Source organism: Rissa tridactyla, chromosome 7, assembly GCF_028500815.1.
Source record: "Rissa tridactyla isolate bRisTri1 chromosome 7, bRisTri1.patW.cur.20221130, whole genome shotgun sequence".
NCBI lineage: Eukaryota > Metazoa > Chordata > Aves > Charadriiformes > Laridae > Rissa > Rissa tridactyla.
The window spans coordinates 24,119,014-24,146,397 of NC_071472.1; the positions used below are offsets into that span (position 1 = coordinate 24,119,014).

A 27,384-nucleotide genomic window follows, 5' to 3' on the forward strand; every position below is an offset into this window, starting at 1 on the left:
CCCGGGGGGGGCGGGGAAGGGGCCGGGGGCCGCCCCGCCGCCGTCCTCCTTAAACCCCGCCCCCGGGCGCGCCCGCCTGCTGCCCCAGCGCCCGCCGCCGGCTCCGCGCCCGCCCGGTGCTCGGCGCTGCCGGCGGGATGTACGCCGGGAGGAAGAGGAAGAAGCCGGTGCCGAAGAGGTGAGTGCAGCGGGGGAAGGGGGTGGGTGTCGGGCGTGCTCCGGGGAGGGTCTTTCCTCCGGTAACAGCCGGGGGCGGCAGCTTTGCAGCCGGTGGGGAGGTGGAGGAAGCTGAGGCAGGTGTGTGGGTCGGGGCGGGGGGGGCAGAAAACCAGTCTGTGGGAGCCAAACTGGTTATGGGGAGCCGCATTAAGCTGCTCTGATGAGGGCATTGAAGAAGCAAAAGAGGTAGGGAGACGTATGCTCGGGCGGCTCTGTTTTAATTAGGGTTAATTGGAGCTAATGCTTCGTAGGCTCTGGCATGCTGGAGGAAAAATAAAAATCCCACTTATGATTGTCCTGCATCCCCAGTGTTCCTGTGAGGAAGCTGGTTGGGGAGTTTGAGATGCTCAGCTGTCCTCTTGTTTGAGTTGCGGGCTGGCCTATGCTTCAGTCCCTGCACAAATCAAATGTACAGCAGTTGTTATTTACCGAAAGATCCCCTATTCCTCAATAATTAATTAACATGATGCTCAATAGCTGTTTCATAATGCTTCCACAATGTGTCGCTGGAGTTTCCTGACTTTGGGACCCCCATGCCTCCCCCCATACCTGCTCTGAAGTCACATCAGCCTGTTGACCTCAGGTTACTAGGTGTATAGGAAATAAAGGTGTATATATATATATTTTTGGGAGTCACTCAGGGGAGACAGATGAGCTGAGACTAAACCTGGGATGGAGGAGGGAACTTCAATGTTATAAACGTATGGTGAGATGCTAAGCTGAGCCCAAGCCTGAGATGAAGAAGGGAGCACCAACGTTGTGGATCTATAGTGAGAAGGTGAGCCAGAGCCTGTCTTGGGTGTTCATTAGGGAGTCTTAAAGAAGTGCGAAGATGCCAAGCATAGTTGCCCTGCCTCAAACCTTTCTCCTGCTCACCCTTGAGTGGTAATTCCAGCCCCATGGTGGGGGTGGTGTGGCCAGACTGAAGGTTTCAGCTGGATTTGTGTGGCTCAGGGTGTGGGAGAAGGTGGGTTTTTTGTAGCAGAGGAGACTTTGATCCCTGGTACTGCAGGGAATCAGGAGAGATTGTTTTCTTCTGTGACTGGGCAGGTCTTGCAGCAGGGTCCAGTTGGGAGCTGTGGGATGCGCAGCCAGATAGGTGGGGAGAGCAGGATAGGGTTAGGAGTTCTCTAGTCCCTCTGCAGTTTGCTCAGGGCTTTTTACTTATTAAAAAAAATAAAAAAAATAAAAATTAGGAGACAGTATGTCAGCCCAGGCAGCCTCAGCTGTTGTTAATAGGTAATAACCCTTAGTACTTGCCAGCTTGCAAAAGTGGTGAACTTCCTGCTGGGATCCTTGTTCAAAGGGCAGCTGGGGAAAAACGCCACTGCAGCAGCAGCACAGCCTTTGCCCCGCTCGGAGCAGAGCTCTCCCTGCTGCTCTGCTCTGTCTCGTCCACACCAGGATCAGCAGCTTTTCTCAGTGGCTTCTTTGTGAACTTTGTGGCACGGCTGCGCTGAGCCTTGCACTGTATCTGTTTCTTAAGACTGCTACGCTTAGGGCTCCTGCAATCAGCATGGGGGCTCAGGCCTCTGTAAATTGCCTTTTCCTTGCCTGTCGTGTGGGTCTTGAGCTGCTTTGTTGAACGCCAGGGTTTATATTCAGGTGGCAGCGCTCCCTGGGACAGCCTCTCTTGGTGCCTGGGGCTGGCAGAGATGCCAGAGCTTTTGCCCTGCAGCATGGAGGGAAACAGCCCTCAGGGCAGGGAATTTAAACAGCTTTTAAACATCTAGACAAAGCCTCACTGTTTCGGGGGGGGGGGGGGGGGGGGGAAGTGTTACCTGCAGTTCTGGCCTCTGCAGATTCTCTGTGGCCAATGATGTGGTTGTGCTGAAGCCAATGCCTTTCCTTTGGTAAGTGTGTGTGTGATGGGGGCTGGCAGTTTTCCTGGCTCCTCTCCTGGGAGATTCATAACTGCCTGATAGAGAGTGAACAGATTTGTCAGTGGTGAGCACCGGGAAGCTATTTCCCTGTGGTATCCCTACAGCTGGAGCCTCTGGCCCTGGGAGCTCCTGGGCACAGGGTGCGGCATTTGCCCATGGAAATGGGCTGCCAAAAGAGCTGCCTGGCATCACCAGAGCCAATTTACTCTTCCTCGTCCCTCCTCTCAAGGGTGGCCATGAAGCACCCTGTGTGCTGCAGCTGGGGACATACAGGGACAGAGATGCTGGAGTGTCCTCCTTTAGCCTTCTGGTGCTTCGCTGCTGGCTGTGTCACTCGACGTGTCCCAGCCAGAGCATCGTCAGTGCTTGGCCAGACTATCCAAGAGATCCTTTTACACCTGTGTGTTTTACCCGCTCCCATATAGAGCAGCGCTTCTTGCTCATCTCCAGTCTCTTTTTCTCCTCTTTCTGGCTGTTTGTGGGCTAGACTTGTGTAGTGAGTGGGCAGAGGACTTTTTCTTAAAAGGGTATCTGAGGAAACTCAGGATAATTTTCTTCACCTATCTTTTTTTTTTTAATCAGACACAGAGTAATTTTTTTCCTTCCTGATGAGTGACTGTGATTTCAAAAGTGTTTAAGCCGCTGGTTAATGGAGTACATAAAAGCATCAGTGCCAGTGTGCCTTGCCCCGCCTGTATGGATAAGTTTGGTGATGAGTTGTACCCGACCTCTCTGAGAAGCAGGGTATATCCCTCCTCATGTTTATGTTACAAAACAGCATGATTGAACTTCTTGATTGAACTTCATGATTCTATGAACTTTTACAGAGAAATGCTCCAATTTTCCATCTGTGCTGGGAAGCCCCTTTGGTAGCTCTCTGCAATGACAAGTCAACAAGTGTCTCACTGCATTTCGTTTAATGCTCATTTCCTCCCTTGTCACACACGTGAGCAGTCCTGCCAGATGAGATTTGAGAGTGGTAATAGAGGGGAGAGCTTAAATTGCTGCTAAATACTGGCAGATCCTGTTACCCGAAGCTGCTTTATGAAGCAAGGATGCCTGCAGAGAGGGAGTTTATGGTTAGACAAATTACATCAAAACAGTATGGGTCACATGTTGGGGGATGCAATCTAAAATACAGAGTGGGGGCCTGGAGGGGTTTTTTTCAAGGCAGAATTCAAACTGGCATTAGAAATCAAAGGAGACAAGGTGACATCCAAGACTTGAAGTCATTAACTAACCTCTTACTGCTGTGGCTGTGACTTCAGTTGCAGCTTGTGTGGTCACTGCAGCTGATGGAGACAGGTCCCCATGTGAGCTTAAGACAGACCAGAGCTGCTCTTGTGGCCCCTACTCCTCCTGCAGACTGAGAGTTGATCTCAGAGCCCAAGTTTGGTGTCAGATATTGTTTTTTGTTGGAAATGCCTGTCGGAAAGGATCGGAAATCAGAAGAAAACAAATTTTTGAAATCTACTGTTTTCTAAGTGCTGTTTCCTAAACCAACCTATGTAGTGTCTCTTTGTCCAAGTGCTGTCATTGGCTTTCATGTGTGTTTCTTTTTGTAATATTACTAAGCAAAGCAATGGATTCAGGCTCTGAGCAGTCAGAGGAAACTCAGAAGCTAACTGAAATAAATTCAAATAAACAAATGGTTTTGGACCTTCCCACTTTCCATTCTTGCTGTTAGTTAGCGTGCTCATTGCCAAGGTCCTGAGCAAGTAGAACAGCTATCTGAATCCTCTGAGCAACTCAAGGTAGTGCTTGCCATGGGTGAGGACCTCATGTGGAGCATGGCCAGGAAGAGACCTGCTGTGTAGGAAGGGTATGGGATGAGGAAGAAGAGGGGAAGGGTATGCAAAGCAGAGTGTGGGTGGAAAAGTAACCAGACCTCCAAGAGATGTTCTGATGGCTTGTAGGTCTCTGCCCTCGCTGTCCCTTTCCCTGCCAGCGTTTGGTGGTGGAAGCAAGGATGAGAGCAAGGCTGTAGTATCCAGCTGAGCTCTCTCAGCCAGGCTGCACATTAAGGGGCCCCACACTTCAGCTGGAGAACATCAGGCCTGAGTCTGCGTAAGGAGGCCAGCTGGGATAACCATGTCTCCTCCATGTGGGCTTGCTGGAGCTTGCTCTTGCTGCCGCATGGGCTTACCTTGGCCACCTGATGTTTTACTGCTGTTGTGGCTGCACTAAAGTCAACACTGGGTTTGGAAAGAGCCTGATGGACAGGACAGTTTGATTAAACTCTCTTTTGCCTCTTCCAGCCCCAAACCGCCACCCCCTGAGGGTGTGAAGTCCAACCCCTCCAAGCGGCATAGAGACAGACTCAACCAGGAGCTGAACAAGCTGACTGGCTTGCTACCTTTCCCCGAAGATGTACGCATCAGGCTTGATAAACTCTCTGTTCTCCGACTGGCTGTTGGATACATGAAGCTGAAGAGCTACTTGGCGGGTGAGTGTTGGTGTTGGTATTGTGAGGGGTGAAAAAGTTCCTGGGGTCAATCCCCACTGCACAGCTCACTTCCCACCCCCGGAGCCACGTTTGCCTTGGGATAGAGAGTTCTGTGTCCTGAAGACAGGATGGTGATGAGTTGTGGTATTAGACCCTTGTTAAAGCCTCAGATCTTTAGCTGAGGTACTGGAAAACTGGGCAAGAAAGAGCCATATCTCCAGAAATGCGGTGGAGTTGGCAATAGCTGCTGAGAGATGCTGTTTTCAAGGGATATCTACTCCTCAGGCCTCTTCCTGCAATGACACCAATTTTTAATCCATGTCCTCTCTGGAAGGGGGATGCTGCACACCCAAATCTAATACTCCTCAGTCAGTTATGGGTGGTTGGTGTCTCAGAAAAGCAACACCCTTAGGAAAGTGAAACCACCTGGCTGGGTTTTGGAAACTTGGGTCACAGAGGTGGACAGCAGGCAGGCAAGTGATTCAGGAGAGGTTGTGGGAGTGTTGGGAGTAGAGGAGCCTGGCCCCGTTGCTTTTGTGGGGGTTCTCTGGCAGAGAAACAGCACCTTGGGTTGAGGGGGAGCAGCTTGGGTGCCTGCCTAGCAGCTGAGACCTCCTGCAAAGTTTCACCATCTACTTCTCATTAGCAACTGTACTACCCCTCCTTTATGTCCCAAAACCCTCTGGTGTCCCGTTCCCACCAGTCTGTGGTGAAGGGGCCAATAGATAAAACAGTGTGTCTTGCTGAACAGCAACATTTCCCTCATGTAACTGAACTGCAGTTTATAATTAAATTAAATCAAAAATCCCTGCGATCTGTGGGCTGCTGTCTCTACTGGGCAGGTGGGGTAGGAAATGTTGCACGGGGCTGCTCTGCTTGTTGAGGTTGGCAAGCGAAACAAGGCTGTTCCCGAGGCCCTTGTTTGGTTTGGCATCTTGTTAGCTTATTTTTCTCCCCTTTCTTCCTTGGGGGAGGGGGAAGGGGGTGTGTTTATGGAGGGGTGTCTCATACATTGGTGGTTTACTGCTGTGCTTGCCACCCTGGCCCTGCTGGGCTCAGCTGTGGTGGGTCTATTATACTTCTCTAATGAGCGTTCCCAGGAGACTGAGGGTGATGCCTCATACCCAGAGACCCCGGTTTGTATTTGTGGGATGGAGGGTTGAGCTGATGCGCCTGGAAAGCCAATCTCCTTGCGTTTGCCCCTCCACAGCCCTGCCACTGTGGAGACCCCGGTACAGGGCAGTAACCATAGCAGGAGAGCAACTGTGGCTGGACGTTGCTGCTATTTCGCTTCTGCTCTTGGCAACAGGGTCTTTCTGATGTATTTCTCCCTGATGTGCATGTAGCTCCCTTCCTCCTGCTCACAGGTCACAGCAGCGATTGCCCTCTGGCTTTCCAGCAGTCAGTATATCTGAGATAGTTACTGCTGGTGAAAATACTCGTGCTGGGGGTTCCAGGGTTTTTCTGCAGACCTTGACTTTGGGCAGTAAGGCTCCCTTGTACACACCACACATCATCCATGAGCCTTTATAAGCATGAAAAATACTGCAAAGAGGAGGCCAGCTGAGCTACGCTGGGTGCACAGACCTGCTGGCTGCCCTCAGAAATTTTGTACTGATGTGCTCACACCATACCCTGCTGAGGAACCTCTCCCCAAGCCCAGGAGTTGTGGACAGTTCAGCTTTTACTCCTGAAGCTATAGTTCACACATGGTGCTGCAATGGTGGGATCTCTCCAGCAGAGCTGGTTTCTTGGGTGGGAAACAGAGCAGCTCCCTCCTGTTCCTCTGACTCCCATCCACGGGGCAGTGCTGGAGCATCACATCACTGTGCTACCTCTGCAAAGGATTTGAGGGTGGCTGGCAGGCCACCAAGTGCGGCTGTGACTGTGAGAGTCCCTCGTCCTTGCCCAGGAGATGCCAACTGCTTGACCCCAGGTGCTGGCCTGACCTCTCTTGTGGTGTTAGCTGTTCCCCAAGCACCTCTGGCACATCTTTCTAAGTGCTGCTGAAGGGTTTGCTGAGCCTGTGCTTGTACTAGCTGACTGTGGCTGGGTCAGAAGGGCTGTGACCCAGGAGGTCCTTCCTGGGAGCAGGACCCCAAAGGACATGATGGGGGTGCGAAGGGGCGCCTTGTTGTGGAGGGGAAATGTCTTGTGCTGGCTGCCTTTGCACGGGAGAGGGGGTGATTGCTGCATGCATAGCATTGGATGCACTTTGGATGCTGTTGGGCTCCTAAAGGCAAGGTTGGACTAAGAGCAAGGCTTGCTGAGTGCCTCTTCCTCCATTGTCTGCTTTTTGGGCGGCAAACCTGGGAAACAGGATTCTCTCCCTGCCTATCCATGAGATGCAGGGTGGGTAGCTGGGTAAGCAGCATAATGCCACGACAGCAAGATGCGATGATCTGAGGATGCAACAGGTCCTTCCATCCAAGCCGGTGCTAGCATAGCATTAACCCACATCGCTTTCTCCACTGATGTTCAAGAAAAGGCAGTGATCAGCCCCTGCTTGCCGGTGGGGTTGGACTCTGCAGCGCCCAGCATGTATGTGGGTTGATGCAGCAGTTAAGAGGGAAAATATGGGTGCAGAGCCTGGCTGGGGGGTTAGTCACCATGCCTGTGAGTCACTGTGCTCCCCTGCCTGCCGGCAGCACATGAACTGCTGGCTACAGTGCAAATAAAGCCTGAAAGGCTGCCAAGGATTGCTTTCATAACCCACTTCTAAAAGCAGTTGCTGAAATGCCATGGAGCAGTGCTGGAGGGCTGGGGTGACTCCGGCAGCTGGGGGAGGCACGGACTGGTGTGTGTGCCTGGCATGGCATGGAGCAGGGTCAGGACATCCAGACAAGCCTGCGTTTCATCTCCAGTGCCTTGGGCTTGATGGAATGGATGATAGAGGAGGTAGAGCATGTGCAGAACAGCAAGCCATAAGCATCTTTCTATACTTAAAGGCTCCTATCACATCTTCCCCCCCTCCAGACAAAATAAACTTGGCTCCCTTAGCTTTTGCCCCATGCCAGGTTTGTAACCTGTCCCTTGGGGGCTCTCCTGGGGCCCTCTCCAGCTGGGGATGCTAGTCCCCAGGAGGTGACCCCTGTGCCAAGCTCTCCAGCTGGGACTCCTGCCTCTGAGCAGGAGCAGTTCCTGCTGGATGCGCTCACCATGTGCTTCCCAGCACAAGAGCTGCTTCAGAAAAGCAATCATCATTGCATGGATTCATGTTCAGTGGCAGCCTCGTCCACTTCTTGGAGACTTGTTCTACCAGGCCAATTACTCCCATTTAGCCGCTGCGCCTTTGATTTCCAGCCCCGCCTCGCTGTGCCTGTGTCTGCCCTGAAGTTCATCTTGTTTGACTTCAGATCATCCCACCGATTCATCAAAGTTTACCTCAGTTCAAGCCCTGCCTGACGAAGACCCCTGTCATCTGCAAGTCATGGCAGCCTGTTCATGGTATATCATGTCAGGCATTGCAGGGGGAGATGATGAAAGCCCTTGTGCTGTGCTTTCTGGTTCAGTTTTGCTGGCACAGAATCACACAGAATGGCAGGGGTTGGAAGGGACCTCTGGAGATCATCTGGTCTTGAACTCCCCAGTTCAAGAGGGACAGGGAACTACTGGAGCGAGTCTAGCGAAGGGCAACCAAGATGATTGTGGGACTGGAGCACCTCCCTTATGAGGAAAGGCTGAAAGAGCTGGGACTCTTTAGCCTGGAGAAGAGAAGGTTGAGGGGGGACCTGATTAATGTTTACAAGTATCTAAAGGGTGGGTTTAAGGAGGACGGCGCCAGGCTCTTTTCAATGGTTCCCAGCAACAGGACAAGGGGCAATGGGCACAAGCTAGAACATAGGAAGTTCCGTTCAAATACACAGAAAAACTTCTTTACAGTGAGGGTGACAGAGCACTGGAACAGGCTGCCCAGGGAGGTTGTGGAGTCCCCTTCTCTGGAGATTTTCAAGACCTGCCTGGATGCAGCCCTGAGGGATGTGCTTTAGGCAATCCTGCTCTAGCAGGGGAGTTGGACTAGATGATCTCTAGAGGTCCCTTCCAACTCTGAAGATTCCGTGATTCCGTGACCTCCTCTAAGCAGGACAGAAATGGTATCAACTTCTGTGGATGGACTGAAAGCTCAGCAAGGATGGTCAGTGTTTTCTGACAAGCTGTACAGCTTTTCTGATCACGTGCTATTTTGGGGGTTGACTACTCTTCGTGGAAAAAATGACCAATTCCTGGTGTTTCCATCAGTTTGCCTCTCAGACCGAGCATGGCTCTCATTTTGCGGGGTTGTTGCAGGGTAGTGACTCACTGGATCATATTTAAATCTGCTTTACTTTTAATGAGAAACCAGAAAAACTTGCAGTTTGCTGGAAATGACAAGCTTCAGGCATTGGGAGGAAAGCTCTTGAAGCTCCATGCCTCCATGGGCTCGTTTGGGGCATACACGCATCTGCTGTAACTTGTCTGTCCCCTGGTGCAAGTGCTGTGGGTGATAAACGGCTCTCTTCTGCCTGGTATCACAGTATTCCCTGTGCAAATTAAAAAAAATAAATGGAAATTTGGCATGCAAGTTTGGCATTGGGTGTTCAGGGAAATCATGTGGATTGGCTGTGCTTGTCAGCTCCTGAACTGCTCCTTCCCCTAGGGTCGGGTGGAACTGGATTTTGAGATCAGTTGCTAAAATCTCAGCATTTTTTAGCCAAACTGTTCTACAGTAGGAAAGCCAGCAGGATTTGTTGCACCACTCTCCTAGGAGTAGCATGGCGGTATCAGAAACCACTGCTGATGAAGCTGAAGGCAGCACTGTCTCAGGCTTGGCGTATGGAAGGTGTGTATCTCAAGCCATGGTGGCCCTCGGGTGATGCATGCAGTGTGCCAGCAGGACAGTGGTGGCTATGTCCCCTGGGTCTGACTCTTCCCCATAGTCAGGAGGAGGAATAGACCCAGAAGTCCAGATTTCCCTTTTGCTTTGCAGCATGAACTTGTCACCAGCTTGTGGCTGATGCACCACTGGGGGAACAGCTTGCCCTGTGTGGTTGGCCATACCTCAGATAGGGACCTGCAGTAGTTGAGCAGCCATGTGTTCACTCTTCTCCTGAACTAGATGAAGCACCTCTATGTTCCCTGGGTCAGAGTTGGTTTTGAGCATCAGGAAAGTTTAAATCTTGCCTAAGACTTACATGGATAAAACATGGCAAAGTGGAGTTTCAGGGCTTGGTCTCTTCCAAGCTTTGATTCATCAGATCCAGCCTTTGAGTACTGGTAGATGGCGATGACGACTCTGGTGCTGTCAAAACCTGCTTTAAAGGCACTTAAAGGTTTTGTCACTTATATAAAACAATGGCTGAACCCCACTGCCAGACCAGCACTGAGCTTTGGTCTGCGAACCGATTTGCAGAGGTTGCTACAGGGACTTATGTCTGATGGTCTCACAGGTAAATCTGGAGTGACTTTGCTGATCCCTGTCTCTTTGAGACTGAGTGCCTAAGGAGAAAAGCTTGCCTCTATGTTCACAGTGCTGCTGGCAGCCATGATGCTCTAGGCTCTGTATGGTGTGAGATCTCATGAAAGCTTGGATGGATTTGTTTAGTGCTGAGTGGCTTGGAAAACCTCCAGCTAGCTGGAGATCTGTGCTGGGGTTCATTTCCTAGGGTTTGTGTAACAAAAGAAGCAGATGCTGGGGGTTACGGATGTGGCTCTGTCAAGGATGAGCGGAGCAAGAAAATGGGGCTTAAAATGCTCTGCAAGGTGGACAGCACGTGCTTAGGGCACATGCTGCCATGCCCACTTCCTAGATGAAGGTCACCCAGGTGGTGAGGTTTGCAATAGAGACAACCAGTGGAAAAGCCCCTCATGTACAAGAGGGTTTTGGAGGTTGGCAAAGCTTGAGATGACTACCAGCTCATAACAAATGGCAAATAGTGGGGTACCTCCCTGTAACTCACTGGCCCACACCCAGCCCAGTGTCAGCCTGAGGCAGGAGATGCCATTTTCCAAGTGTGGGGTTTTTTTTTTGAGAACGTGTGGTCCACACATGTGTCCTTGTTCTGTTTCATCTCCTGCCAAACCTCCACCTCACCAGGAGAGTGTTCTGCAGGGGCTGTGACCCAGCTGGCACATGGCAAGCCAGTCTTCTTTGCAGGCATTGCTTGGTACTTTGCGAGCACAGCTGGAGACCTAGAGGTATGCCTACAAGGTTATTGGGTATTTTCGCTTGGTGGAGAGAAGTGGTTATGGCTGCAGGTAGGAGCTGCCCAGGTGGGACCAGCTTCAGGGGCTGTTCTTCATGCTGGTGCTCTAGAGGTGGCAGGTCACAGGCTGTGAGGAGTCATCAGTGTTGCAGCTGACACTTATATATGTGGACGTGTTTTTATACTGCGCCCATATTGCAACCATATGGTTGCAACGTATTTAGCATGAACCTGGGGAAGGTCTTGTATGATGCAGCCTTTCCCCTGGGCACCTAGGGCTCTCCAGACAGCCATGGTGGCATCTTCTGCTTGGCCTGTGCTGAGCAAGAGCTCATCAAGAGCACAGGTCCAAGTGGTCCTGGCAGCCACCTTTCAGCCATGATGACAGCCTCTTAGCTCCACAGCAGGGCCTAAACCTGTTTGCATGCAAGCGTTTGAGCATTGGTAGGTCCCAGTGCAGAGATGGATCCCACAAGGATGTCCTCAGTGGCACGGTCCTGCCGCCACCAGCAACTGGAGTCCTGATGGGTCTGCATTCACCTGCCCATGGAGGAGTGTAGGATGAATCCTCCTAGGTCTGTGCTTCCCACCAGCAGTCTCAGACATTTGCTGTCCCTGCACTAGTGCAGTTAGGAAGGTTAGATCCAAGATCTCCATCTGCCATCTGTGCCAGGGACTGCTCATGGTCCTGAGAGACCTGCTCTGGCTGACCCTGCTCGAGCAGGGAGCTGGACTGGGAGATCTCACCAGTTCCCTTCCCACCTCTGCTGCTGTGCGACTCTGCAGTGCTCTGCTGCGGGGCAGCTGACAGCAGGTTTCCCTGGCTAATCTCGCTGCAGTCAACATTAAATTAGCTTTTTTTTTTATCCATCATCTTGTTGTTTGCTGTTACTGTGGGCCAGAGCTGCAGGTGTCTGGACCTGAAGTAACTGATGCAGTGGAGGGAGTCAAGCTTAAATCCCTCCTCAGGCAAGATCCTGCAGGACTGTGCGGGAGCATTTGCAGCAGCGGCAGGTTGGAGGGGTTGGCATGGGCTTCAGGGCTGCCAGCACTCCCCAGGGCATTTCTGTGCTCCTTGGAAAAATGCTGGGTGACTTTTTCTAATAGGTTTATAATCTGTGGTTTTGGCATTTGCCTGTTTTACTTGGATGGTATATGAGCCTGCTCTGCCTGGCACGGTGCCTTTCTTAAACGGCTGAGGCAAAGGTTGGTGCTAATTTGATGGAGTTTGGGATTGGGTCCAAGAGGAAAACGGTGTGCATGGCTTGGTGTTACTGGAAGAGCTGGGAGTTCCTAGTTCCCGGATGCCAGGCATCTCTGGAGTCTGTTCAAAGAGAAATGCTTGCCATGGGTGAGTTCTGTCATCTCCCACTAGTGTAACTCTGTCCATGAGAGCAGAACTGACTCCAGGTTTGTTTTTTTTTTACCAGTAACATTTTTTTTTCAGTGACAAAACTATGCCAGAGGCAAGGGACGTGTTAGCCTCCATGGCTACTTTGCTGTGTTTTCCTTTGTGAATGTGATGAACAAAGAGTGAAGAGATTAGATTGCTTTGCAACCCTTTCTTGTGCTTGAAGTCTTTCCTCCACGTTGCAGGGCCTAAAAACCTCCCTGCAGAGGCAAGAAAGCTAACCCTCAGGGATGCCCTTGGGGATGAACAGGACACATCCTGATTCATTAATGCTGAAAATGTTACTGATCCTGGCTGACGTCTGCCCTGGCTTCCTTTTGAATGAAAGCTTTCCAGTCTGTGGGGATCACACCAGCAGCGGAAAGCCTTCTCCAGTGCTCTGGCTGGTGTAGGGGTTCAGGACAGAGATGGATTTTTCCCTCCTGTCTTAGAGCCTATTGGTGTGTAAAGTTTACCCCAGCACTTTGAAAATACAAACGGCCACCAAATTGCTTCAGCAAATGACTGGAATTTGTCCAGAAACCACTTTTGTCATGGTCTTTTTAATCGTGCGTTAATTCCTGTTAATTCTCAAAGATGCATAGCAAGAGTCTGAAAAAACTAGGCACAAACAGCAAATGTGTATCATCCTTGTATCTAAAGTTATTTCTTTTACTGTGGATGTATTGCAGCTTGTATACACATTGGACCTATTTCTTTTAATCCTACTAACTTCGTGGTCTCAGCTGCTTCATGTGGAAGTGAGTCTCAACGTGTAAGGGTCCATTACAATGAATATCTTAAACAGGGGGTGAATTAGCTTTTAATATGGCTTGTCACCTGCTTTTTCCTGCCTTATAGGAGACAGGGCTCTTCTGTTCTTCCTGCCATCAGTTATTTTCAGTGCATCTTAGCCATCAGCCCCTTGGAGACATGATTTCAGCAGGCTGAGGGACCCAGGGCTCTCAGTGGGTTTCAGGGGATGGCATCTCTCTATCAGGTAGCCTGCTCTCCTGGGGTAGAGAACCCTGGCTGTGAGTCGTGCCGGCTCCAGCTTGACCTTGCCGCAAGCTCCACTCCAGAGTTGCAGCACATCCTGGAGATGTTCTCTGCATCACCTTCACCCAGCTGGGTCAGGGAGCCAGTGGGAGGGGAGCAAGGCTCCAAGCCACCACCCCAAGTCATTGGGAGACAGAGCCAGCGTTGCCTGTCATGGGGTGATCATTCTGCAAGTTGTTTCTGGTGAACGTGTGTTTATGTGCTGGTGAAATTCCCCGGAGACTAATAACTTGTCTCAAGTAAATGGAGGATGTTTCAGGGGAGATCCCTCCCTCCCATGAGATTACCTGTGTTGCAGATGGGGTGGGTTTTTTTCTGCCCTTTGATTAAAAGGATATTTATTTTTTTCCTTTCCAAGTCAAGAAGTGACTGGGAATAGCCTCTGTACCCCTGGTGGGTATATGGACTGGAGTCCTCTATCTGGATGTGCTCAGGCATCTCTTGGGATTGCTCCCAGTCCCTGGGCTTCTTGGCAATTTGAGTGAGGATGAGTTCAGAGACCTGTTTGGAGGGGGAGAGCCACAGGCACTCTTTGTTTCTCACTTGTTGTTTGAGGAGGACACACAGTCATGACATGTTTGAACATGAAGAGGGTCACCACCTGAAAAATGGGTACAGGAAGTCTCCAGATCATCTAGACCACTGAGGAATGGCAGTAGCCTCTGAGAGCAACCTCAGCCCAGTCTGTCTGCTGGATGCTCACTCACTCCAGTGCTGGCCATCCCCAGCAGGGTGGCTGTCTCTTGAAGCAGAGAAGCCATCTGCAAGAACAAGACTTAGCTGCAGGTGTTGAAGTGATGATGAAAGTAAAGGGAACTCATGTCACACATTGCTGGATTATTTTGGTGAGAGAGCACCGTGCGTCTTGCCTCACATGCTTGCCTCAGCATCTCCTTGGCCTCTGGCTATGGATGGTAAGGACTGGGCTGGATGTGAACACCAGCTGCTCTACACCATCAATATTTAGAAGCACCAGTTACAATCCCATGCTCGGCAGTTAGGACCTTGCAACCCTAGTGCAGTGATGCTTGGTGGCAAAGCATCTTTTTGGGTTTCCTGGCCTCTCTCTGTGCTCCAGGCCTTCTCACCAAGCCAGGTCATCATAGTGCGTCCTATGGGAGATAGGTTCTGCGGGATTTTCTGGTAAGCTGTGCAGAAACGGACCGCTCTGTGTTTGAGAGTAGGGAAAGCAGCATCTCTGATGGGAGATTAAAAGCCTCTTGCTAGGTGGAGAGTTGAAAGGAATAATTTTTCTGGAAAGCACAAAGTGAGCAAATAGGTGTTTCATGTCTTTGCAGTTCTCCCTGCAGATGCTGCTGGTGGACGCTGGGAGAGAGCTGGAGACCATGTGCTCTTGGGTTATGCATCCTCTCAAAATGCTCTCTGCCCTTTTGGAGCTTTATTTTGGAAGAACTCTGTTTCTCTTTGAATTCCCCTGCCAGCTTGCCTCATTTCAATGCTTTAGAGAGGAGCCAGCCCTTCAAAAGAATTCAAGTTTGAGAAGAGAATTGATGTTTCATTTTGAAACTATTCTGCTCCGTCATGTGCAAATTGAAGCCATACCCGTGGCCCAGATGGGCTTTGGTTGTTTTTCCTTGGGGATCACTTGGCAATCGTGCGAGGAGACTTTTTGCGTGGTGACTGCCTCAAACCTGCCTTTTGAAACTCCTGGGGACATGCATTTCCTTGACTGGTGAGCAAACTGAGCACAGGGATGGCTCTTCTGGCCTTGAACCTCAACCTTTCCCAGAGGTGTTGTGTCCCCTGGCCCAGCTGATCCACCTCTTGCTGATTTGGGAAATACCTATGCAGAGGATGGTCCCCTGCAGAAATGGGAATGTGAGCTTACGTGGTGGGCAGGGAGCAATGCGGATTTGTGGCATGGGCTAAGCTGACCCCCAGGGGAGCTGTCACGGAGGAGAAGACATGTCCCACGGGAGTTGCTCACAAGCTGGGCTTTCCTCCAGCAGGTCAGGGTGCAGGATGGAAAGGGCGGAAGATGCAACTGCTGCCTGAGCATCTTCCAGAAGCACTCAAGGTTTGGGGGAGGCTGAAGTAGCCCAGTTCTACCAGCAATAGAGATGGAGGCTAATTGTGCTTAATAGGCTCAGAGCATCCTCTCCACTTTTATTTAAACCTGTGTGGCTTCTCTGTGTCACCTTATGCAAGACCTTCAGCTCTCTATCGCTAACCATGTGCCTGGTTACTGAAAGCCTGCGTGGGTGGGTGCTTGTTGTTACGCAGGCTCCATGTGTAAATAGATGTGAGCAATGTTTTGTCCTCAGACTGGTTTTTAATACAAATATGCAGATCTGTCAGTAAAAATGCTTTTGCATATTGATGGCTTGATGAAAAACAAAATGTCTCATATCAGCAGTTTCCCGGTGAAACTTTTTTTTAGGTTTGGAATTATTTTGGCTTTGAACTCAGTGCTACCGGGGGGGGCGGGGGGGAACCAGACCTTTAAAACCTTTCAACGGTGAGGTGAGAGTTTCTACAACGGAGAAAATGAAATGTGTGGTCAGACCTGGGGTGGTTTGGGATTTTTCCTTACTTCCTATCTTTCCCTCAAATTAAGAAGAGTTTTTCCCTTTGGATCCAGTTGGCAAAAAACCTGCCTTGAAAATTGCCCTTTTGTTGGAAGCTGTTTGGACTGAGTTTTTCCAAGGATAATTCCCCAGGAGATGAAGTACTGCACTGGGGATGTCCTCAGGACCTGCTGTCCTCGTTCCTGTTCCTGAACAACTGGCTTTCTGTGTCCCATGATTCTCGAGATCCTGTGACCAGGGCAGGAGGTTTTGTGTTGGCTGCGCCCACGGGTGTTGTCTTGAAGGCATCTAGTGAGGAAGTGTGAGGCAGCGTGTTAGTCAGCCCGAGGAGGTCATTGCAGTGAGTGCTGGGAGCCCGGAGCTGCTCACTGGGAGTGCTGTGGCCACCAACTCTCCGATCTGCTTCCGAGCAGCCAAAGGCAGAAGAGAGAAAAATTATGGGTGCTTTGGTGGTTTGGGAAGGTTTGTGACTGTCTTTCGTCAGCCCTGAAGGACAGGAAAGCAGATACTGTGGCACTGGGGCGGCTTGAAGCCAACTCCAGCTCTACCAGGCCCTTACCTGAAGACTTCTCACTGTGTTGGGTGGTCCAGAAATGATCACCTCCCCTTTATCCTTTGCATCACTGCCTCAGACCTTGATGGAAGTGAGGTTTCCCAGAAATGGGACCAAGCAGGGGGTATTATCTCTCGGAGGAAGTGTTGAGAAGTTGGAGGTGGCTCTGTAAAAGGTCTCTGCTCCAGCTCCCACTAGTACCATCTTCCTCTGAGCTGGGTCCACGTGCATTGGGTAGCACAGTGCGGCCGTGCACGAGCAGCACTGGGGTGGGGAGGAGGAGGGAGAGGCTCCTGGCTTGCCCCTTCCATGCTGATTTCTTCCCCTCTGTCACAGCTGCAGCTACAGATGTTGGCGACTGCATGCTGGATCAGCCCAGAGCGCTGTGTGGGAGTGGACAGACGGACCTGCAGGTTGACAAGCTGTTTCCCGAGGGGGAATTGCTGCTCCAGGTATCGTGCCGTACCTCAATCGTTCGGGGTCTTCCCTTGGCTCCCACCATCCCCCAGGCAGCTTGTCCCTGTCTGCTGATCCACATAGTAGATATGGGGCATGTGGTCCCATCTGTGGAGCAAGAGGAGACCCTGCCTTGCCAGGAGCTGCTTTGCAGACACTGCACTTTGGGACAGGGACCGGTGACGCTGCCTGGCTGGGATGGGTCCCTGTCCTCACTGTTCCTCCCCTGTTTACCGCCCCTTTGGTTACACCACAGCGGCTCTGTAGGGGCTGTACCATGATCTGCCACCGTTGAACAGAGCAGGGCTCAGGGGGGTGGTTGTGTCCTCGCAAAGGCGTCAGGTGATGTCTGTGCCCGTAGCTTGCAGGTCTTAGCTGTCACTGAGCCCAAAGCTGGCATTTTTCCTTGAGACCCGCTGCAGCTTATGGACCCAACGTGCACAAGCTCATCTATCCTAACCAAGAGGTGCAGGGGCATTGTACAGCGATGTGGAGAACGATCCCCAATTAGTCTCTGAGGTGGTGGATTCCTTGTGTTGTAGCAAATGCTAAGAGGAGAATGGTGATAGCTGCAGGATAAAACACCCGCCAGAAACTGTTTGCCCTACCTGGGGCATTGAGCGAGCTCCCTAGGAATGTGCCTGGGATGCAAAAAGTCCGGGTTCCATTTGTAGGCTGTTGCGGGGGAGGAAAGAAGGGAAGATGGGTCTTGGAAGACAGTGGTGGACCAAATCAGTGGGTGGTGGGAGATTTGCTTTGTAGGAAGACCAGTGTGTACCTAATGATACAGCTCTCAATGAACTTCAGAGAAGAAGGAGCTGGTGAATCAGCTGGCCGGAATGCTGTTTGTTTGGCTGCAATTTAAAAATGTAAGCTGGGAGGAAACGGGATAGAAAGGGCCGATGGAAAGGCTGGTTGCTGAGTAAACATCTGGGCACATCAACTTAAAACGTGCTGCTCCTTGGGGTGGCAGGGCAAGTCTGTGTGAGACCTTTTACCTTTCCATGGCTGTGTTCCTGACATTGCGTGTGCCTCTGCTTTCTGGGCCTTGAATCCTCTTCTCCCTTCTTCCAGGTCTCCAAACACTAGCAGACGGATGCTTGGCTCTCCTTAAAGTCTGACTCTTGCTTTCAACCCTGCTCCTGCACAGCCTTACATGCAATGCCAGCTGTTATGGACAGGCAGGCGGGTATGAGCAGAGCCCTGGCAAGAGCCCCCTCCTGCAGTGGATTTTTCTGAGGCTGTGACTCCTGGGAGCCCAGTGTGACTTCTGGCAATGAAGCCTGGACCACATGGAGTCTCCCATGTGGCCTTCGCTCCCAGGAGCAGTCTCAGCTGGCTGCAAGTGTGATAGTCACGCAGGAACAGCTGGAATAATGTGATAGCCAGGAGGGGAGCCAGTGGTTGCCCTAGTTCCATGATGGAGCTGCTCCCAAGTGCTCTCTGGGGGTTTGAGCTGGACCATATGATGGCAATTTGTTGAGCCACCAGAGCATTGGCAACCATGGGTGATTGAAGGCATCTGGAGATCTTAGGAGGTGTTAATGTGACAGAAATCCCCCAGCTGAGCTGCCTGATGTTTTATTTCCCCCCCCTCAAAGAGCATTTTAGTCAGATACTGTAATTTGCAGAAAACTCTGACTCAGGGTCCCTTGGGGGCCTGTAGCCCACAAAGGAAAGGGACCGGTTCTGCTGCAAGCTGGATCTGTACAGTATCAGGCAACATGCTCATTCCAGAGGCCTTTCAAATAACCCAAGTTACTAAAAAAAGGCAGTCCACGCAAGCCTCAGTGTTGCTGTAAATGGGGAAGTGCATGAGCTCTGTCAACCGGCTGCTCCTGCCCCCTCTTTCCATGGGGGAAGAGGGTGAGTGGAGCTAAAGGAGCAGCCGGACCCTTCTCTCCAGCCTGGTGTCACGCAAACGGCACGTCTCCGTGTTTCCCTGCAGGGGCAGCTCAGCGTGGCCCAGCTGGGCAGCGAGGGCAGAGTCTGTATTTGTGGCAGGTCCCATCCTGAAGCTTATGAGACCCGCTGAGACTTCTGCCCACATCTTGGTTAAACCCCAACTTCCACTTAGGGTTTTCTTTTCCTAATTTCTCTCCTTTCATTCACTAATAAATTAAAACTATTACAGACAAGAGCAGGAGGCAGGAATTACTATCTAGTGCAGTGCTTTCCTGGATCTTCATCTTGCCTCTTTTTCTGGGTATTCATTTGATGCATGAGCTCCCCTCCGCCACCCTACCTACGATCTGTTTTTTTGAATAGTTTCTCTAATTTGGCATGGGTTTGGCCTTTTCAAGCAAGGAGCTAACAGTTTGGTATGGATTTAGCTGCAAACCATACGTATCTAATTGCAGAGTGCAAGGCAAGAAGTTGGAAGATTGTATGAGCACAAAGATGATGTTATAGAGATCTGGTGGTTTTCTTCTTTTTCTTTTTTATCTTGTCAACTAGAACATCAGCAAGAGAAGAGTAATTTTCCCAGTATGGTGTCTTATAGTGGCAATTCAATGCCAGGATGTATTTGAGGGGGAATGGAGTTTGTTCCTGACAAATGTCTCAAGAGCAACGGGGACTCTTGAAATGTTTGTCAGGAACAAGAACAAAATCAGATGGGAAGAGGTTGTGGTCCTGGGTAATGGGAGACGGATGAGAAGAGGATGCTGTCACCTCCTCGAAAATGTGTCGAAGAGTCCTGCACGCTTATAAGGACCAAGGGCTGTCACGTCGGGTATCACATCAGGTGTCACAGATGTGATGTCAGGGCCTTCACAAATCTGGGATCTGACTTTCCAGGTGTTTCCACCTCTTTTGCTTTTAAGGTGGGTGTTGTCTTTAGCTCCACTCCCATCTTTGAATGATAGCAGTGGCTGAGTTTGGTCTTACTTCGTGGTGAGTTGTTCACATACCTTTGGAGCTAAGAGCAGGGATCTGAGGGACAGACATATCCCGGTAGTCCTCAGGTGCTAAGGATTAAAAAGCAAGTTTGGGGGGATGATTGGAGAAATTCTGGTGAGAAGACATACAGAAATGCAGAAGTAAGCTTGTATAACCCCCTAACTGTAGAACTCAGGGTGAAGAACAGGGCCCAAAGTGTATTTGGAGGTCATCCTTAAAAGGAAAGAGTGGATAAATATGTCAGGTCAGTGACTGACCGCAGTTTGGTTACCATCTCTGAAGGCGTCATTATACTTGAACCAAAGCTATGCTCCTCCTGGAGTCACCAGGCTCCTGCGTGGCTCAAGGCGCTTCTTCCCTCTGCGCTGCCTCTTGCTGCTTGTTGTTGAAGTTGTAGGCAGGTTTGTTAGAGGAAATCAGGTCTGCCAGAAGAAAAGCCCTAGAAGAGCATAGCATGTCCTCCAGAAACCTCTCCTTTGTTGGTTCCTTCTGATGCAGGAGGTGCCCTGCTGTGAGAGGACTTCTACAGTGGTTCTAGAAAACATTGTCATTTGATCATTGTTCATGGTAACAGTGAGGGACCCCTCCCCAACTAACCAAGGTTAAAAGCCTCATGTGGTCACAAGGTGCTTTCCTTTTTTGTGGGATCTTTGTTGACAAAGAAGGTCCCTTCCCATCCCTGAATGCTGAAGAAACACCTGGAGAAGTTTGTCTTTCAGTAGCTGGATTTGAGCTAGGCAGAGTAACTCTGGGTTCAACTTGTGCTTTCAGGCACTCAACGGATTTATCATCACCGTGACTGGAGATGGCTACATCTTCTACATCTCCCGTACTGTGCAGGACTACCTGGGCTTTCATCAGGTGGGTATCACTTGTTTCTGGCTGTAAGCAGGTGGTTGCAGTCCAGGCCCAGGAAGGAGGTGCTCGTGGCCATACCAGGGCTTTCTTTTCTCTGCTCTCAGCTCCCTTGGGTCGTTGTTGATGTATGTTTTCAAATGAGTCATGTCCTTTGCGGGCTGTGAAAGCCAACAAGCATGCTTGTGGCTTTAGTAAGGAGAGATGAAAGCTGAGCAATGGCAGGCTCTGTATCCTCTTGTCTGCGTGTGTAAGAGGGACGTGAGATTTTTCTCGTATCGTGCTGCTGGGCACATAGGCTCTCACTTACAGAGGGCTGAGCTTATCTTGCTGGCGAGCAGTGTCAGTGCCCTGAAGTACTGTGGGTTACATGGGATGCCAAGGAAGAGCAGATCTCTCCCTACATACACCCTGTTACCTCCAGTTCCTCTGATGTCCAGCTCCTTTGGCTGAAGGACTGAGTCAACAGGAGGGTTGTGAGGCTGCTAAACCCATTTCTTTGTATGGGTTCCTGGTGTGCCTGCGGAAACTAATGTGTTTTCTTCTTTGTCTTCTCTTTGCACCCTTTCCCAGCATGCTGTAGAAGGATCCTCATGGGCTGATGCCCCAAGTCAAAACAGTTGTCAGAGGCAGGGAGTGGTCTTCTCAAAGTACCCGTATGTCTGGTTAAGCAGGAGGTTCTGCTCTGGTGTGTTTAGGAGGGCAGGGACATGGCAGCTGGTGGCCTGAGCTGCCCATGGGCCTGGCAGGTTCAAGCTGACCACCACAGCATGCAGGACCAGGGTGGGAAAGGTTGGTCTAAGACGTGGCCATAGAAGAAGAGGACTGTGTTGTGAGACAGGTGATGTGAGGACATCTGCTGTGTGGCCAACCTCACAGACCAGCATCAGCATGTCTGGTTTTCCTGGTCGCTCACTGAAGGAAGATGGTTTGCACTGGGATACAGATTCCCATGGACTTGTATTTAAGAAAAACCTACAAGCCCCTTTTTTTAAAACAGCAAATCCCCCTGCATAAGTCTGGGGGGAAAAAAAATTAGTTTGGTTTGCTCAAAATGTTTTGATCAACCTGAAATTCTTTTTTACATTGATCCTGTGGAAGAAACAAAACTGCTTATTTGCTGAGGGCTAGGGGTGGCCACACAAGAGAGAGATCTTGCGTGCTGTTGCAGACCAGCAATTTGTACCCCACAAACGAATTCCCCTCTGACAGCCCACAGCTTTTCTGGTGTTTTGTCTGAATTTGGTCAAAAGGAGATACTAAAGTTAAGACGTGTCAGGCAAATGATGCAGTGTTCACCCCACAAATGGGGACCAAGGCTTCCCAAAGAGCAGGGTCTCCCATAGCACGGGAGGGTGCTGGAGTTTCAGGATTTCCCATGAATTGCGGTTAAGGATCAGGAGCCAGAGCCAGTGTGGAACTTCCTTGGAAGGGCCATTTCACACCAGGAGAATCTCAGCCTTGCGGGTGTAGGGAACAGGGGGGAAAGCTGCTTAGCTATCACCAGATGACACTGGGGAAACAGGTGGTGTTGACAGTCCTGAGCAGCCAGGGTTACTTGGACACTGCCATTTCTATTGCTTCTGGAAACCTCTGAGCTGCTCCCTAGGCAGACCCACTCTCTGCTCCCTTTCCCTCCTTACTGAGCCGCCCTTCCTAAAAGCAGCCAGTTCCTGGTCCTTGCTCTCCACGTGTCACACAAAGCCAGGTGGTTTTTTCCTGTTGTTTACACTCAATCACTGTGCTTTTAGTAACCACAAATGACAGCCTTCTGCCATGTCTTCCTCCAGATGCCTCTGCCAGGCTGGGCAGGGGGTGACGCTCTTCTCCCCTTGTGTCATTCCAGTCGGATCTCATCTACCAGAGCGTGTACGAGCTGATCCACATGGATGACAGAGACGCCTTCCGCCGCCAGCTGCACGGAGCAGCTGCCAGCACCCAGCATGCTGCCCATGGTGAGTGCCAGGGTAGTCCCCGGTGGTGATCCCTGGGGAGCAGCCAGTCACCTCTGCATGGCCACCCAGTGCTGGGCAACCCTCCTGGTGGTATACATAACCACCATGCACAGCCCTGTGCTGAGGAGCATCCCATAGCCTCCCCCCTGGGACTCACAACCATCCCAGGGGATGGCATGGCTACCTGTCACCAGAAGCAGCCAACAGCAGTGACATGCTGTCTTTCTCTGTGCTGGAGGGATAGGGACACTTCCCCCAAACCTTCTTACTTTTCAGTGTTTGAAATCCTATTTATTTCAGTGGGGGCGGCTTGTTGTCTTGCTCTTGTCCGGGAGGCAAGGGGACCAGAAACTATCATGAACTGATAATTACCCATGGCAAGGTCTTACCCATCTTGTGAAGACCACAGGTTGACTTGAGCAGCAAAGTCTCCAGCAGGAGCAGGTCTGCAAGGCCATGAGCTCGAGGTGTGCAGCTTGGAAAGCTTCATTTTCCCTTTGGTTTCCCAGCCCTTCCTGCTGGCCAGCCACAGCTGGCTGGATGCAGCATCACATCCAGCCCCCAGCACCTCTGCCCCAAGAAACCCTCCTGCATGGAGAGGAGCTTCACCTGCCGCTTCCGCTGCTTGCTGGATAACTCCTCAGGATTTCTGGTAATGCACCCTTGCACCAGGACACCCCTTTGCTCCCAGTGTGTTCCCTTGGGGCCACTTGTGTCCCGTAGGGGTGGGAGCACAGCTGGTTCCCATCACCCTATTTGCTTCACACGCACATTTTCTAATCCCCTCTAAGGCCTTGAATTTCCGCGGGCGCTTGAAATTCCTTTATGGGCAGCAGAAGAAGGCATCAGACAGGTCCCTGCTGGCTCTCTTTGCCATCGCAACTCCCCTCCAGCCGCTCTCCATCCTGGAGCTTCGGACCAAGACGCTGATCTTCCAGACAAAGCACAAGCTAGATTTCACTCCCATGGCCTGTGATTCGCGGTAGGGCATCTCCTGCCTTCCCTGTGGCAAAATCCATGGCTTCAGGTGCTGGACAGAAAGCCAGAGCCCATGGGAGCAGGGCACTTCTGACCCAACTCCTGTGGCATGTTGTCTGATGCTTTTGTCCATCCACTGCTGAGCATTTCTGCAGCCCTCCAGTAACATGGGGAGCAGATTGAACTGGGCACCAGCACTTCTTGGCTCCCATGTTTTAGCCCAGAAACCCTGCATGGGGTTTTGTGGAAAAGGGAATGCAGCTTGACCCAGGATGGAGAGTTGCGCCACCCAAAGTGGGAGACTGGCTAACCGCCTGGGCGCTGGGCAGGGGATCACGTCTGGCTGGTAGGCTGCAACTGGGTATCCATCCCTGGTGTCACTGGGTTTCTGCACTGTTTCCAGGGGGAAGGTTGTCCTGGGGTATACAGAAACAGAGCTGTGCCAGAGGGGGTCCGGGTACCAGTTTGTGCACGCGGCTGACATGATGTACTGTGCGGAGAACCATGTGAAAAGTGAGTTTGGGGGGGGAGGGGCGATCAGGGTGTGTGCGTTCGTGGGGGCCCTTGCAGCTCACTAGTACAGCTCTGGCCATGCCAGTACTGTTGCTGTTTGGGCCAAATGTCCAGGTCTGGAGCAGCTGTGATAAAGGCTCTTCCCTCCTGGGTGATACCCGCTTGGGGAGTGGGCAGGGGGACAGCATGGCATGTGGCATTGTGTGCTGGCTGCGTTCTGCCTCTTCTGCCCCTGTAGCATGAGCACAAGGGGATGCGCCACATCATGGCGTCTTGCCCGTGCTATTTATCTGCTCCCGGCAGAGTGACCATGTCGATGCCATCTCTCTTCTCTCCCTGCCCCAGTGATGAAGACGGGGGAGAGCGGGCTAACGGTTTTCCGGCTGCTGACCAAGAAGGGCGGCTGGGTGTGGGTGCAGGCCAACGCGCGGCTGGTGTACAAAGGGGGCAAGCCCGACTGCATCATTGCCCAGCAGCGAGCCCTGTCGTGAGTATCGCTGGGTCTCCGGTTGCATTTGCCTGCTCTCGGCACACGTGGCCCTGGGGTCGCTTGGGGCATGCGGGGGAAAGGGTGGTTGGGTTGCATGGCTGGCACTTGGCAGCACCTGCCCTCCTGTAGCAGGGGGGATGAGCAAAACAGCTCTGAGAAGGTGGTTGCAGACACACTTAATGCTGCCTGGGGTGAGCTCTGGACATGCTGCCCTTCCCTGAGCCATGCAGACCTCCCCATGGGCTCCCCAGAGCCCCGGTCCTCCGCCAGCAGCATCACAGCCAGCCCAATACATCACCTCTTTCCTCAGAAAAGCCAGGGCAGGGCTGTGAGCTCCTGTCTCACTATTGGGAGGGTGGTTTTGTCTGGCCCAGAGAAGGTGCTCATGCTGTTTCCATCTCTTTTTCCCTCCACCCTGAAGGAATGAAGAAGGGGAGGAACATCTGCGGAAGAGAAACCTGCAGCTGCCTTTTAGCTTTGCCACAGGGGAAGCAGTCTTATACGGGAATGACCTTCCTGAGTTCCTGGATTCCTTCCAGGCTAAGGAGGAGTTGCAGACACAAGCAAACTCCCACTCCAACCAGTGCTCAGTAGACCCCAACTCTCTTCTTGGGGCCATGATGAAGCAGGATGCATCCATATACATCTCCCACGCTGATAACACGCCTCAGTTCTCCTTGCCAGATCTCATCACTGAGCCTGATAGACTGAGCCATCGTGAGGAAGTTGGTGATGCCAAGGAGGACAGCAACTCCCTTCTGGTTGTTATCAAAACCCTCTTTGAGAAGAGTGAGGTGGATGGAAACATCTGCCAGAACCTCCAGAGCCTCAACATGGACAATGCAGAGCTGCAGCAGTGGGAGGAGGCTCTGCTCAGCCTGGGTGCAGAGCAAGAGCCATCAGCTCAGGAGGTTGGTGAGAGGCCAGGCACTGAGATGACCTCCTATGTGGAGCAGATGCTCCTCAGGGAGGATGCTGGGAAGAGCATGGACTTCCCACGCTGCAGTGCATCACCCCGTAATGAGGAAAACAGTGCTGTGGCTCACTTCCAACACTGCTGGGCAACTAATTCGGTGTTTCAAGCCCCTCCACAGCCCCAGGCACCTGGTGCACAAGGCCAAGATGCTGCGGTCTCTCGAGTCTCTGTTACATCTGAGGTCAACTCTGCTCCACCAAAACAGCAGGTCCCGGCTAACTCAGCTGGGCTGGTCGGGAGAACTGTTCTGGATTTCCCAGGCTTGAGCAGCAAGCACTCTGCAGCACTTCAGCTGTCAAACCTGGGACAAGTGCTTCAAACAGAAGTTACCACCTCTGCTCCTGTAGATAACACTATTCTGGATGATCAGAGCCAGCCCGAGTGTGAGCTGGTGAGCTCAAGCTGCCCACCTCCATTGCACTCCAAGACGCTAGTGACTCGGTGGCACAATGTCCCAGTCCAGGCAAACCCAGCCAATGCTTTGGGTCACAGTGCTTCTCCTGGATGTTGCCTGTCAGAGACTTGGATGGCCACAGCTCCAAAACAGCTGGAAGCAACAGGAACGCACCTGGAGTCACAAACTCTGCTGAGTGGCAGCCCTGAGTGTCCCCTGGGGCCTGGGCTATGGCTGCTGCCATCCCAACCTGCCCCTTGTCCTGCACAGAGCTTCCATGAGTCCTTGTTCTCTGGGGCTGGGGACTTCCACGGTGAGGAGGTTGCTCTCCCTGCACGAGCCTCAGCACCTTTAGGAGTCAGCCAGCTGCCAGGGGATGGTGGCTGCCCCAAACAGTCCCCAATACTCCCCCCAGAGCCCAGCTTTTCTTGGGAAGGGGAGCAGGACAAGTGGTTCATGCAGCACCAGCCATGGCTCCTGCGATCTGGGGCAGCTCCTCGGAGATTCGGTGGGGCAGGTCTGGCACAACACAGCGGGCTCTTGTTGGGGTCCGGCACAAGTCCCAGCGCCCACCAGATGGACCATGTGTTGCTGCCTGAGTCCCAGCACAGAAACAACCTCTTTGGACATGAGAGTGCCTTTCTGAGGGATGCCTCTAAAACATCCCTTCCCCAGCAGCTGGGTGCTTCACCTTGCCCTGATGAGAGTCACCCTGGAGCTTCATGTTCCTCACAGGGCTCGGGTTCAAGATGCTCATCAGCTCTGCCTGCGAAGGTGGCTGCAGGAGTGCCCCCCTCCTCTGAGCAGGGCCCTGGCTTCCCATCGGCATCCTTTGTAGGCAGACAGCCGCTCTGTGCCTGTGAGGTCCAGCTCAAGGTGAGGTGCGAGGGCTGCAGGACCTGAGGGCTATACCGGCTGCCACGGATGGAGCAAGGGAGGATGCTGAGAAGGTGCCAGCACAGCATCGGTTGTGGGCAGCCTGTTTTGAAGCCTCACTGTGAACTAGGAGCCACACCTTGAAAAGCCACCAGCAATTACAAGCTCTTCTGGCTGTGCACACCTGTGAGTGGTGCCCCACGCTTCCTGCTCACTCAGGATTTTGTCTTCCAGTGCCTGAGATGAGGTGCCCTAGCAGAGCTTCAGGCGGCCTAGGATGAAGTGTTTTTTGTTTTCCCATGAGAAGTCTGACAAACCTCCCTGCTGGCAGGGCTGCATCTCCCTGAAAGACCCCCTGCTCACCAGTCCATGCTTTCCTGGCACCCTCTTGCAGACACACCTGCTGGACTTACAGGCACCACAGCACTGAATTGCAGTTTCTTGATGCTGCATGGTCTCCTCATCCTTGTCATGTTGCTGTTTGGTCCCCTGTATCATCTTAGCCTGCCTGAGCCCCTTTGCTCTGCTCCTTGCTCCCTCTCTCCTGTGCTCTCCATCTCCTTTCCTCCTCCCAAGCCCCAGTTCCTTTGAAAAAGGTGGTGTTACCAAGCACTTTGAGAAGCTCAGCAGCATTTGAAGGGTCTCCATGGGAGGTGGAGTTGGTGAGAGCAGAGGCAGCTTGGGATTTTGGGCTCCTCAGCAGCTTTTC

General features: G+C 51.9%; 1 protein-coding gene across 3 annotated transcripts; it reads left to right on the plus strand.

Moving 5' to 3' along the window:
- The first annotated feature begins 77 nt into the window (after positions 1-77).
- On the plus strand, positions 78-27,129 carry LOC128913091 (aryl hydrocarbon receptor-like). 3 transcript variants are annotated; one of them, XM_054210120.1, is made up of 10 exons: positions 78-178; positions 4,361-4,554; positions 16,618-16,733; positions 20,410-20,499; positions 22,340-22,448; positions 22,958-23,100; positions 23,240-23,430; positions 23,830-23,939; positions 24,285-24,426; positions 24,851-27,129. In XM_054210120.1, exons 1-10 carry the CDS (start codon positions 138-140, stop codon positions 26,700-26,702), a joined length of 2,988 nt encoding a protein of 995 aa, XP_054066095.1. In that variant the 5' UTR covers positions 78-137; the 3' UTR covers positions 26,703-27,129. The 3 variants fall into 3 exon arrangements, with proteins under 3 accessions (XP_054066095.1, XP_054066096.1, XP_054066097.1); XM_054210121.1 differs by having other exon boundaries at positions 4,361-4,548; XM_054210122.1 differs by having other exon boundaries at positions 4,361-4,548; positions 16,624-16,733.
- Positions 27,130-27,384: the final 255 nt, after the last annotated feature.